The 14172-nt window shown below is 36.7% G+C and overlaps 2 protein-coding genes across 2 annotated transcripts; both read right to left on the bottom strand.

The window, feature by feature from the left end:
* Positions 1-333: 333 nt before the first annotated feature.
* LOC126587267 (uncharacterized protein At5g39570-like) lies at positions 334-2076 on the bottom strand. The gene is made up of 4 exons (XM_050252308.1): positions 2049-2076; positions 1807-1874; positions 684-950; positions 334-528 (listed from the first exon to the last, which is right to left on the bottom strand). Exons 1-4 carry the CDS (start codon positions 2074-2076, stop codon positions 334-336), a joined length of 558 nt encoding a protein of 185 aa, XP_050108265.1.
* LOC126584883 (uncharacterized) lies at positions 1608-13888 on the bottom strand. Its single transcript, XM_050249253.1, has 21 exons — positions 13323-13888; positions 13098-13227; positions 12391-12722; positions 11298-11379; positions 10882-11203; positions 10342-10400; positions 9238-9327; positions 8509-8600; positions 8289-8387; positions 8102-8179; positions 7256-7340; positions 7114-7172; positions 6910-6979; positions 6656-6747; positions 6101-6163; positions 5885-5951; positions 5142-5408; positions 3217-3333; positions 2415-2567; positions 2188-2334; positions 1608-1874 (listed from the first exon to the last, which is right to left on the bottom strand). The coding sequence occupies exons 1-20, from the start codon at positions 13766-13768 to the stop codon at positions 2239-2241; spliced, it is 2799 nt and encodes a 932-aa protein (XP_050105210.1). The 5' UTR covers positions 13769-13888; the 3' UTR covers positions 1608-1874; positions 2188-2238.
* Between the last annotated feature and the right edge of the window lie 284 nt (positions 13889-14172).

Genomic DNA, 14172 nt, shown 5'->3' with positions numbered 1-14172 from the left:
TAGAGAAATATTAATAAACCATAGTATTAGTTAGTCTTTTGCCCACTTAATTGTAAATGATTTAAAAATCTCAATTATTGCCTACAGTTTTCATTTCCTTTTTGGGAAATTTTATTTACACCCAACTATCTTATCTTCAAGCCCAACTTAAATATTTTTGCCATTAAACTCTCCATTTTGCCCTGACGTTATTTAAAAAGTAAAAATAAATTAAAAGAACATAAACCCACGTATCTGCCCACCATTTTCCGGCGTCTTCTTCACTGACGCCGGCATGAATCTCTTGTTGCCAACACCTCTAAACCACCTCATCTTTCGTATTATCTCACTCCTCTATTTCTCACGCTTTTCAATCATAACGCCGGCATCGGAGGTTCTCACATATTTCTTGCAACCATAGCCTTCTTCACCGTACTTAGGACGCTCAGAATCAGAATCATCGTCGCCGCGCCTCTCATAACCACCAGGGCGGCGGTACTTCTGCTCCTCGCTCCTCCCATAACTAGGCTTCTCATACTCCCCACTTTCCTAGCCCTCATAGCCGGGCCTCCCATAGCTTGGCCTTGGGGGTGGTGGCTCATCTCCATAGCCGGTCATCCTCAGCGACTCTTCGTCGTAACCCGGCCTCTCAAACTCAGTCCTCCCATAGCTCAGCCTCTCCTCGCTTTCTGGCGTCTCATAACTGGGCCGCCCATAGCTTGGCCTTCTCGGTGGCTTTTCTCCATAACCGCCTTATTCACCATAGCTCGGCTTCTGGGCAGCTTATCGCCATAACTAGATTCCTCACTGTAGCTCGGCTTCCGAACATTCCCAGATCCGAATTCAGCTGGCGGTGCTTCAAACTCAGGCTTTCGACCGTACCCAGATCCATATTCGGACTCCGATGCCTCGTACTCGGGCTTTCTCCCGTACCCATATCCATACTTTGGTTCCGGTGCCTTATACTCGGGCTTTCAACCTTATCCAGATCCATACTCCGTTCTGGTGCCATATAAGGCGGTTGTGATGCTAAAAGAATTTGAATTGAAGTTTCCATGGAGAATCGCTGGTGAATCTTTCGTGGGGTTTGAGGTGGAAAAGAACCACTGGGTGTGGAAAGAGATTTCAATTTTGTTTATTTCTTTTTTTTTTCCAGTTTTAATCAAAGGGTGAATTAGGAATTTTAAGAAAATATTTTTTGTTTTGAGTGTAGAAAAAGGTTGAATGGGTTCCAATAAAATTTTCCTTCCTTTTTTTTTCTTTCAACAAACGGTTTTTATTCTTTGTTGTGGTGAATTAATCTCCTAGCTAAGCCTAAGGCTAGGGGGGAAATTCAATTATTTATGCAGCTTTATCTGTTTAATTTGATTTGAATGGTGTTATTCACACCCATTTTAACATCTAACACACACATCTCAATATCCAACAGTCGATCAAATAAAGGGAGTGAGTGAATAGCATTACTCTTTGTTTGTTGCATTTTTTGTAGGTGTCATGGTATGTGTTTTGTAGGGGTTGTCATGGTTGTAGATGTAGGAACTTGGAGCTATGGGTATGTTGAATAAATTCGTGCAAATACTTTCAAAACGAGATGACGGAAAAGAATAAATTTGATACATTCATCTCCTCCGAAACAACGAAAAATGAACTTGTTCTTTACATATGGCCAAGAATCCATACGGTAATGTCGATTAATTCTACAAGGATCTACTGAAGCAAAATGAGTTGCACGAAAAATGGGTGCAAAACGATTAGATGGTAAATTAAAAAGAAAGAAAAAGAGTATTTCTACCCGAACAAACTAGTATATTTTCCATACGAACGAACGTATGATGATCCATCAAAGATAGCCACCACATTCCCAATTCCATCGAATATCGTTGTCTTTGGTGTTCCTGAAAATTACAAGGCCAAAGGTCAGTCATATAATTGTCTATGTTGTAACTTCACTTTCTGACAGTACTTGCCTTTTCAACTTCCAAGGCAAAGTACTGTCAACGTGAAGCAATAGATGTCCTCTGCGCAAAAAATTTACAAGTCAAAAAGGTCGCAGGAAGGATGCGCAAAACCATCAACCAGAACAAGTATTGCACACATGTTTATTTGGTTTTGGAAAACATAAAAGCTGTAATTACTCAGAGATTAGCACAACCAGCTAAAACACCTTCAGAAATGCTTACGAACTGAGATATTAAGCGCAGAACTAACCTTGTCTTAAAACGTTCACACAATTCCAATTACGCACTACCAATTAAAGTTCTATGCACTCAGGGAACTGGATTCAAGTTTTGACTTCACTTCGTCAAGGCAAGCTTCAAGATCCCGATATTCTTCCATGTCCACGAAACTCCCCGCCTGAAATTCCCAATTGTATTTATTTAGTCAAAACAGAGATTCTACTATTCAATTTTTTTCTGAAATACCAAATGTCTTGCCTGTCTAATTATGTTCTTCAGGTGCATCTCAGCTGCAAGAAGTTCACGACGGCTACCAGTAGACAGAGAAATTTCCATATACACCTTGCAGAGTTCCAAGGATGACTGAGCAAACTTTTTAAATCGATCTTTATCTTTCCACAAATCAGATCCCTGACAGTAAATCATTGTGAATATATGGCACTATAACTGGTTTTGAGATTTGCGTTTTCTAGAAAGGAAAAAAAAACTATAAATAAATGAAAAAGGAAAACATATAAATCAGAATAAAAAGAAACTCCATGTTCATCACAGCATGCAATGTGCTTACCCACCGTGAACTAATGAGTAGAACTTTATCACATATTTATGTATCATTTTAATTGTTTTATTTGTTTTTTCTACAAAAAATTGTGACTTTAAGGTAAAAATTCACACGCTTCTGAAACTAGTCTATACAATAATTTTTTAATGCTCTAAATAGTGAGTACAAGACCATACAAAATGCGTCGATGCACATGCCTCACTCTTAACAATGCCACAGTTTTAACCTTGGTTTGTTTTTGTATCAGTAGTTGTTATACTCACTCACCGATATTTATAAGTAAATATATAAAGTAGAGTGTTATTAAGATCAATCCGGAAAGGAAGACTGAGATAACCACCAGATGCAAAGACACGTCAAGTGTTTAACAACTTCCCCACACGTGTAGAAATACTTTCGGTTTTACAACCACATCCTACTTATTAACCAATTTTCAGTATAAAGCACTACTAAACTTAATGTTCGATAGAAACTTAAAACTAGAAAGCCACTGCCAACCTGATATGATCTAACTTGCTTTAATAAAGCTTCCGAGCACATTGTCAGGTCTCCTTTCATTTTGTGCCACCGTGCATACAATCCCCAAATATCTGCTCCATTTCCACTTTTAACTACCTACAAAAGGGGAAAAAGAAGAAAATATTACATGTTTTTTATTGGAAACTTAGTATTTTATCACCAACCAAAACAAAACTCATTGCTTCTTCTGCAGATATAAAACTCGCAAAAACGCTATCAGACAGATAGACAAAGAAAAACAAAACTATAAATAATAAAAAATGAAACAAATTCTTGAAGGAAACTACATAGAAGAAGATAGCTTGATAATTCAAAAAGCTTTGAAATAGATATTGTGGAACTGTTGTACACCATTTCATTGGCACACTCCATCCAACGTATACATATTAGAAAAATAAACCCGGAGTCCAATGCCCAGAAATTTCTTATTAGTAAAGTTACACAACTTTGAGAGAGTGTGGGCGCTAAACTCTTAATAGTAACACATCGACAGAGTATGGAGAGCCCAGATATATGACACATGTATATCTAAATATGCCAGAGATCTAATACCCCATCTCTGTAGCAAGGTGCCCTAACCTTACTGGCCTTCTCATTTTCTACGCGAACAAAACAAAGAATTACACATCGTAAACCCAAAATCGTAAACTATAACTTACCAACTAGTACTATGGTCTAGTAGTATTCCTCCCCCTTTAAGGTCTCGAGTTCAACTCACAAGGATGGCGAGGACGTATTATATTGTGATGAGCTTGACACATAGTGGCTGGCCCATTGTGTGGCCTAGCCCAATCCCCCTCAATTAGAGTAGAATATCCCCCTCCCCTTAAGAGTAGAATATCGTTGTATCAAAAACTATAATTAAGTTAACCTATGTTAAAATCCCAAATAATTGCCAGCCCACTTCCTACTTAAGCTTTTGAGAATAGAAGAAAAAACAAGATTTATATTCGGTATCGGAGCTGACTTTCACCTCTCTGTAATAAGATTCCCACTATAAAGTATAAACTGAATTTGACATGTTTGACCATCTAGTTATGGAGAGGAACCAACATGTGAGGCAAGTATTAGTATATAAAATGACAGTTAGACCTTGGTCAACATCATAAAAAAGGTCATACCCAGTGCACAAGGCTCCCGCTTTACGCAGAGTCTGGGAGAGGTGAATGTCGGCTAGCCTTACCCCCATTTATGAAGAGACTGCTCCCAAGTCTCGAACCCGAGACCTACCGCTCATGGGCGAAGGCACTTGCCATCGCACCAAGTGCGACCTCTAAAAATGAAAAATTTCGGTAAATGGATAAAAACTTCCAAAAAAAGTATAAGGCTCAGAAAAATCGTCTTCTTCACCGCTAACAGCTTAGCCTACATTCGTGTTGCACAGCCTTCCATGAAAGAGCTAAAACAAATCTACCCGTAACAGAAATTTTCTAATGCTTTGCATCGAAGTGCACCTTGAGGCACACCTAAAAAAACTTTTAAGGCAGTAGTTCAATCCCTAGAGATGATTCATTTAATTGCAGATGCAACAGATAATATTCCTCTTAAGGAACTCACCCAATGATGAATTTCATGTACAAAATTGGAAGCAATTTAGCCAAACTTAATAAACCACCCAACAAGGCAAGGACACGCATATAGGAAACGTAAAATAGAATTAGAGAAAAGCAACAAAAGTGTAAATGCAATACCTAGATCATGGTGATTGCTTGTCAAATCCTTACCCTTCGAAATAACATCTAAAATTTAGAATATAGTGATAAACAAACCATGACAAGCAATAACAGATGCCAGTGAACTGTCTTTGACTCTATTTGTTTCTCTTCATACAAACATATACGGTAAAAATTTGGGTGGGGAAGCATAAGCAAAATAAACATGAAATTTTATTAATGAAGTCATACCTTCTGTAAAACTTTTCCGAGGAAATCTACTAAGTGTTTAATTTCCCGAGATTTTGCAACCTCAGATTCTGCATTTGATAAACCATTCCAAATATTTATTTGAGAATTTACAGAACACTCTTGATTGGGAGAGAGATTTTTATCCATCATTGCCGGAGTCATATTTGAAGACATTCTTTCCACCTCAGCCACAACTCTTTCCATAAATTCAGCATCAACTCTTTTATTATTAGTCATATCCAAGACCATCTGCACAGCCTCTAGAGCCTATAACAAACAATAAAAAAATTAAGAACAGCCGAAAAGTAATACAGAATGATGGGAATAATAACCATCCACACAAAGAAAACTGAAAGTGACAAAAGGATATAACAATGGAAGCCCTAAGATACCCAAACAGTGAATGTGAAAAGAAAGATTATAGATTTAATCCGAGGTATTTAAAATTCATAAAACTTAAGAGCTTTTGTATTGAGTTTGATAATCATTCTCATCAAGATGCAGTTTTAATTACAGAAAGAATTGCCATATCACTTTAGAAAAAAAGAAGGAAAAACCCCAGTTTTTTGTATTTTCCTCATAAAGGAGGAGGGGGAGGGCGTCAGGTAGTCGACAGTCGACACTCCATGATCACGTCGAATCCTTATGAAATAGCTTTTTCCAATAAACAACCTACGAAGGCAAGCTTACACAGCTATGTCAAGTAAAAATAAATATGCTACTTCTCCAAACCAAACAATTACCTGACCAATATTGCCAACATCTAAGGCAACATGACTGTAGTTCTCCCAAAGTTGCCAGCTGTTTCGCCTGCCACAAGTCATGTTCAGTCAGCACATAATCCGAGCTGTCAATGACAAATAAAAGTTTTCACAAGTTTGGGTGGGTTGGGGGGAATGTGAGAGAGAGAGGAGAGATTGATATAAAATAACAGTTTAGTCAACAGAGAAAGACAGAACTTGAACTTCAGGGCTTCTCTAAAGGCAACAAAGGATTCTTTATTCCTCTTTTTTATCATATGCCTGCAAAAGTGGTACAGCAAGAGGAAAACAATTAGTTTTAATGATTTTCCAAAATAATAATCAATAACTAATACATCATTACTGCTATATTATTTACACTAGAAAAAATTGTATATTCATACAACAAAAAGAAAATCAAAATGACTTCTCACTAACTCTTAATGACTTGGAATATATTCATCATTCATTATTCCATTTAAATTGCCAAGAAGAAAATGTTTTATGCAATATTTCGCCAATATTTCCTAGTTTTAGACATTGATCAAAGACATGAGCCACCATTAAAATCAAGATGTCAAATTCCAAGATAAGATTTGTATATAAAATATGATCCAAAAGCTCAGAAGGGCTTCAGCACCCACTGTAACCACTGTAACCATAAAAAGCAAACGCTTAAATGTTATGACAATATTAATAGGTGAACAACAAACAAAACCAAAGAGGAAAACTTAAGAGTGGAATGTAAGACAGAGTAAGGTGAAGAAAGCATACAAACAAGCAATATTATTCCATGCCTCCCCGTTTTCAGGATCAAGTTGAACAGCCCGAGTAAAGGCATCCAATGCCTTTTCAGTATCCCTAGCCTGTAATATCCCCTCAGCAATAAGTTTAAAACTTGTAAAAAGGAATAATGATAAAAGGAGAATATACAGTATGACTCTTCACATTTTCATAGATCATGACAATCTATAAAGAGAGTATTAATGGAAAGTGATAATGCAACATTTCATGGATCCCATAACTACCTTTAATGCAGCAGACCCAAGTGCAAACCAGCCATCAGGATACAAAGAATTCAAGGCCATTGCAGACTCCCTGGAAAACGACATGCAGAATATGATTGTGCATCTAAATCAATTATGAAATACAAAATTCTTATATAAACAATTCATTTCTTTCACATAAGGGCAGTGAGGGGGACAAAGGCTTTAAAAGGAAAAAAAAAATACCATAAGGTTTTTGAGATTTCATAATCCCCTCTATTGTATGCACTACGAGCAAGAGACCGCTGTCAAATAGAAAAGAAATATTAAAAATCTATAAACATAATAGTGAAAATGTTTATTATACAGACAGAGTTCATGACATAACCTTTGCTCGAGTCGATCTATCATTTGAAACTTCCAGGGCTTTTTCAAAGCAGGCATCATCATTAGTAACATCACCCAATGAGCACCTATATATTATTTCCAAGATGGAAGCAACTTGCTCTTAGATATTCTGTCATATAAATACACAGATATGTATAAATAAATAAAAACTACTAAACAAACCAAGCAAACGATTAATCGCATGCATGGAGACAACAAATAGTGGGGCCATCCATACTAAATAGAGACTCAAGACAAAAAAGATGGAAACAAAACGATGTGCCCCAAGTTAGTACTGCTATTAATAAATAACAAATAATCTCCAGTTTACTTACAGGACGTATAAGATTTCTTTAAATCTGAAATTTGGTATTTTCTTTTGGTTTCAAGTCATGCATTACCATATAAGTAGCATGAAGATATGGATGCATCTCAATATGGTAAAAAAAAATACGAGCCATGGAAAATGGATACAGAAAATAGGGGACTTGGTAGGCCACATCAAATTTCATAATCAAATAACAGTAAATTCACAAACAGTGCACAAAGATTAGGCATGCAAGCATAAAATATCTCATATTTTGTAGATGTAGATGGATCGCTAAATAGGCTTCAAACTGTGAACAGAAAATATCTCACTCGTATTCAAAATTTCAAACACTCCATCTAATGAGGAAAATTAAAGGTAAATCTATTAGTGGTCTATTTTGAATAAGAGAAATGTCAAATTTTGCATTTAACCTTGAGGACATTAGAAGAGACCAAACGATATATTTACTTAACTAACATGAGAAAAGAAGTTTCTTGATAAGTTAAAACAATTCACCAATGAAAACTTAACACATACCATAACCTGGGGTCATTGGGTGTTTCAGAAAGTCGTTTCCTGATTAGTTCAACAGCTGCTGCTTTCTTCTCCAATAGGCTGTTTTAGTATGATAGCTCACATGAGACAATTTGGATACAAAGTTGAAAAATAAAAATTGATACAAGTAAGAGACTTCCAATTTAAAAAACTGTTATGTGCATCATACCGGTAGCAGAATATAAGATTATCCCATAATTCTAGATCCTCAAAAGTTTTAACCGCCTCCCCTATCAGACCACAGCTGACTAAAAGTTCACCATATTCCCTACAATGAATCCAGAAAAAAAAATACACAAAACGAGAACTTTAAATAAGAACCAACAGATAGAAGAATACAAAAAAAATCGAGTTAAAAGAACACCACTATGTGAAAGATGAATATATACTTCCGCAAGGCAGGAATTGTGGGGATATAAACGTCATAGCAGAAAAGAATCCTTTCCGCCACTCCTGGAGAAGGGTCAGAGATACCCTGAACCTGAAATAAATAAAAATATTTTCTGACTTTGTAAAATGGACTTTCAAAAAAACTTGACTAACTGACATGCAAGAGAAACAGAGCACTGATCTTTAAAGCATGAACACCATGAAAAGAAGCAGGGATCAAAAAAGTGCTCAATCCATCAAACCAATATTAAACAGGCTATTATATGTGTAACTCCACATGAAAGGAATCGTTATCAGAAATAAGGTGACCACTTAGGACAGCGAAACCAAGGTTGTAAGTTGTAAGAGTCAACAGTATAAGCATGAGCCAAATCAACCTTCTCTCTTTACATGATAGTGTGAGTATTTGATGTGCATATATATTTATATTTTACTAGTGGCTTGTAAAAGGATGAAAAATAAGCCATGCTTAAAGGAAAGAAAAACAAGAAGGTGATAACATTAAAAAATTTGGGAAAATGATATCTTTTAAAATAAGCCATGCCGTGTCATCTTTTAAAATTTCTCAGCTGCAAACTAAAAAGGATATCTGAGGCTTAAGAAGTAAATGCATGATCCTGTGAGCTGGATAAATTTTATAAACAGGAGAAAAAAGAGTCTCTGATTGGGGAGAACAGAAAACATGCCAAGGAAGAAGCTTGCAATCTTCAACAAATGCCAGGTCATACCAATTTTTCCATCATCAGTAATGCACGTTCCTTTGTGCGACTACGTGCCGACTCCCACCGAATCCGTAGGATGTGACAGAAGCCTCGTATCTGACGAAAAGAAAAAATATACCTCATTAGATATGACCAAGTTAAGCAATATCAATTAGATACAAAATAAGTGTAATTGGCAATAGAAGTTGTCTTTTTTTTTTGGGGGGGGGGGGGGGGGGGGCGGCATAAAACGAAGTAAAACTCTCAAGGTGCAATGCTATGATATGATACCATTTCATAGATGAACTATGTATTTTGGGTGCTGAAATTGTTTGTTTGCTGGAAGAACTTAGTAAGTTCACAAGGATTAGGTTCCCAGAACACAGAATTACTAGTAAGAAATTTTTTTGACCCTTTGGTAAGTAGCCCAGACAAATGAAGACAAAGTACAAAAGAAAATTCTAGAGCAATGTCACATGGTCTGGACCTGATGCTGACTGTGAGGACAAAGTCCCACATCCGTGAGGGACCAAACCATGCAAGGGCTTATAAGAGGTTGGGCTACCCCATATTGCCAATTAGTTTTAAGTGGAACTTCAATGACCTCCTGTAATACTGATGCAGCCATATGACAAAGTTTTAGAGAAGGCTTACTTCAGTGAGTGTGGGTCTTGACTCTTGATGATAAGTAAAATTTGCATAATTCCACGTGTATAGATTACTGATATGAGATAGTAATCTCACCCCTCTTGGTAATTATACATCTACATGGTCTAGTAAGTTGTTATAGTGCTTAAAGATATGGAGGAGTACTCTGTGTAGACCTTATGTCACTTTCTCATGAACTCTCCAGTTGATGATCTACACACGTATTTGTTTGCTGTTTTTTATACTAAACAGTGATTTATCTCTTAGTGCATGTTTTAGCTAAATCAACTGGCACTTGGGAGACTTCATAAAGCTCACCGACCAAAACAGGTTCCATTTCTAACAATATGAAAGATAAGTCGTCAAACTTTTACAATATATTGAACACTGAAATTGTTAACTGTTATCAAAAAGAATGATTCAACAAAAGTAGAAGATATACTGAAAATAATAAACCATACAATGCCTTGATGTCATACTTACAATAAAGTATGACGACTGCTGAGAATCAATTGCCTCTATGTAAGGAGCCATTTCCCATCCTGAAACACAGAGTGAATTAATGAGAAATAAAAAAGTAGGGGGTCAACCATATGTAAGAAAATTATTGTTCTCCAAGAATACAACTATAAAATCAGGGAACATGAAATTTAAATTTTGTTACTCCACTGCGTGTACGTTGTATGGATACGGCCAATATACTAAATCGATAACTTTACCAGGTAACCAAGGTATTTCTAGCAAAAGAACCCTCAAGAATATGGGCCTGAATAAGTTTACAAGCTCATTCATGTTCCTAAAATCAAGGTCACGTTCTCAAGAAGATGTTTCTGATTCGTGTACACCAAAAAATTTAGCACTTGCATACGAATAAATGCTTGTGTTTCTACCAAAGCTAAAATAACAAAATGCCCATCCCGGAACTTTAAGACAGGAACACAGGAGAAGTAGTCAGCTCTGCTATTCACAAGCGCAGGCACACACTTTTAAGAGTACATATATGTATATATAAAGGAAACTTACTTTGCATGTCATCATGCCGTGTGCTCTTTTCAATTAGAAGGCACTTAGCCAGGATCACTGCCTGATGGATTGCACTCAAAGCGGCAGCAGCAGTACCATCAACTTGAATGCCTTCTGGTTTAGTTCCAGAATTGTCATCATTCGCTAACAATTTTGGGGTCATCAATATGTCAGAGGCCTCATGGTTTTCAGATGGATTTATATTCTTTCTGCCAATACTAGAATCGCATGTCTTGGAGCCAGGGCTTTCTGAGGGGCAGCTACCACCACTGCTCGATGAAGTTGGGTTTGCTAAAAGTATCATTTGTGCCTTTGGTTCTACCTTTAGGGAAAAATGATATGCAAAGCTAAGAAGCAACTTTGATATTAAAAAAACAGAAATAACAAAATTCGTGTTAAATGCATTCAGCATTTACCTGATGTACAGTACGGAAGCCAAGTACACCTGTAAGAGAAAGCTGAAGACCAGCTGCTGCTTCAGCTGATTCAAAATGTACCCTGCACCACAAAGGAAGCTCAGCTATCTAAATTAAGACAATATTGATAACTAAAATAAAAGAATAGCCTAATCACCATACAAATAAAGATACGGATTGGTTTAAAAACAATGATAAAGGGAAAAGAAAATTTTAAAAAGTGAAAATGTGGAGATTGTACTTCTTGCGAGACACCCAAATTAACTTCTCGTTGACTGAAAATGAAGCTTGTACTTCTTGTGAGACACCCAAATTAACTTCTCATTAACTGAAAATGAAACTTTATGCAGTTGCAAACAAAATCACACCACCCCTCACCCAGCGCACACACACGAGCACACAACAATACACCCATTATGAGGAGATAAAAAAAACAATTTTATGCTGCAAAACAAAAGTACTTGGAATGCTCAACTTATCTAATAATTATATAGACTATGCTTAATAAATTTGAGTTTTGAAAACCCTATTTCCATACCACAAAGAAAGGAACTGCATAAACTTTAATTTCTATAAATGTTTTTAAGATTACCTCCAATATGCTAACTGACTGGTTAACAATTTGCTTTATTTACACATGTAAAATTATCTAAAATATTAATCAACCATTCAAAAATCTACTTACGCTGTAACACACACATAGAAACCCATTCATATATGCTGAAAATGAATAATACAATGGATTTTAGTAATTTTAGTGCATAAGTTAAATCTTAAACATATTATTCAACAATTAAAATGTGGGGAAATTTGTAGGTCTATAGACTGATGAAAATAACATGCCTCAATAAAATTTAAAACTCTTGCCTATTTTGGCAATCCTAGAAAAAATAAATCAAGCACTTGTATTTTATTGGAGGAGTTAACAAGAAATATCAGTTCAACTTTATTTGATCACGAGTGAGAGCCTTCACAATTACACAATAACTCGATGGTAAATGAAATGGTTTCTTTAGAATGTTGTTATTAAGATATTTAGTAATAACAAAATAACCAAATTTCCAAAAAGATAAAACTATCCTTGACAAATCACCTGCATGAATCAACTCGTGCATAGGTGTATTCCATCATTCCAGCTTCCAGATGAATCGTTGAGACAAGTGACGAACCCTCGCCATTTTGTAAATTGTTACCCCAGTAGCTTGTTACTTTCTCCAGTGTACCAAAATGATTCAAAGTTTCATTTGTACAGACTTGCAAAAGATTGAACAGAGAAGAAGAACGGTCATCAAGAATTCTTTGATGGAGAAAGGTGATCCTAATGAGCCACCATGAAATGCTCCTAATTCCATACGTAGAAGGCACACTCGCTTCAAATAGCAAATCTTTCACCTTCATGGCCAACATCTTTGCATACACTATATACTACAAAACAACAACAAACCATTGCACATATCAAATATGGTTGTATACGAGTCTACAAGACAACTAAAACCAACTATCATTCAAGTTTTGTACAGAGTCAAAGACTAGAAATACCAAAGAACAATTAAACTTGAGAAGAGACACAACACGGGCACATGGACACGCACATTTAACCGGAATTTGAATACGTAGTTGCTTCTAAATGTAAGTTAAAACCCAGTTCAGAATTCGTGTGAACTTTCAAAGAAATTATTGCACATGGTAAGTAGTTAAACTAATTAAGAAACGCGAAATTATGACTCTGTCTTAAGGAAATACTCCAAGCATATAAATAAATTCACAATTTTAAACTTGCAAAAATATAAAAGTTGGTACCTGAATATTGATTAACTTTCCAAGCAAGTCAGACCCAGCAGCCATAAGCTGATTGCGCGCCCAATTGTCCCACTCATCGCATTTGGGCACCGCCAGCGGCAGAGGACACTTCGGCAACCCCTCCAACGGTCTAAATTTCCAATTTTCCAAAAAATTGAATTAACCCACAAAGAAAAATCAATTAATCAACAAACAAAATATTAAAAAAAAAAATTGGGGACTTACCCAGTGACGTTGCATTGAGTGAAAGCGAAAAAGGCTGCCACAGCAATGCACAGAACGACTATGACTCTATAGGCCTTGTCCTTGCCGCCATCGTTTTCTTCCTCTTCACATTCCCTGGATACAAAGGATTCCACTCGATCGAGCAACCCGGAGTACACTCGGTCGGCCGACTCCGCTGAGTCTCCGAGCGATTGTATCGAGTCAGACTCGGCGAATTTGAAAACGACGCGTTCTAGGTCGGGGGAGGTGAGGGCTTGGAGGTATTGCCCGGACTCGATGGAAGTTAGGAGGTCGTTGATTAGAGGGTGGAGGGGGTGAGCGGGAAGTGTTTCATCGCGCCGTTGAGAACGGTGTGAGAAATCGGACGGCGGAGATGGGAGGGTGCAGCGGAGGAGACGAAGCTCGTACAAGCGGAGGATGGCGAGTTCCGGCAACGTTTCGGACATGTTGCTGTGAGGTGTGGAGCGAAATGTTTCGGAAGTCAGTGAGAGAAGGGAGGTTAGGGTTTTATAGTGGATCAGAGCGTGGGGTTTTGGGTTTTAGAGTGGACTTGTGATTGAATGCGGTACGGTCTGTTGGAAAATATAAAAATAAGTATTTTAGGGATTTGATTTAATTAGTAATTTTACTTTGATTTGGTTTAGATTTCTGTTTAGTGGCAAATTATGGTTTTATAAATACCTTCTAATAAAGTGTTTGTTGTAGTCTTAATTTAGTTAGTATGTGATTCTGAGGATCTTAATAAATTATGATCGAATTATGGCTTTATAAATACTTTCTAATAAAGTGTTTGTTGTAGTCTTAATTTAGTTAGGATATGATTCTGAGAATCATAATAAATTATGATCGA

The sequence above is a fragment of the Malus sylvestris genome, chromosome 10 (assembly GCF_916048215.2).
Source record: "Malus sylvestris chromosome 10, drMalSylv7.2, whole genome shotgun sequence".
Lineage (NCBI taxonomy): Eukaryota > Viridiplantae > Streptophyta > Magnoliopsida > Rosales > Rosaceae > Malus > Malus sylvestris.
This window is presented reverse-complemented; position numbering and strand designations above follow the sequence as displayed.

Bases quoted from the DNA above. Each gene is read 5' to 3' on its own strand.
- LOC126587267 (XM_050252308.1), bottom strand. From the start codon at position 2,076: ATGTGTGCAATACTTGTTCTGGTTGATG. The intron at 1,875-2,048 runs GTTTTGCGCATC...TGTAATTTTCAG, and splicing joins AATACTTGTTCTGGTTGATG to GAACACCAAAGACAACGATA. The intron at 951-1,806 runs GTTCGTTCGTAT...TAAGGTTGAAAG, and splicing joins TCTTTGATGGATCATCATAC to CCCGAGTATAAGGCACCGGA.
- LOC126584883 (XM_050249253.1), bottom strand. From the start codon at position 13,768: ATGTCCGAAACGTTGCCGGAACTCGCCATCCTCCGCTTGTACGAGCTT. The intron at 6,748-6,909 runs GTAGTTATGGGA...GGGATATTACAG, and splicing joins TTGGGTCTGCTGCATTAAAG to GCTAGGGATACTGAAAAGGC. The intron at 3,334-5,141 runs GTATGACTTCAT...CCCCTTTTGTAG, and splicing joins TCGGAAAAGTTTTACAGAAG to GTAGTTAAAAGTGGAAATGG.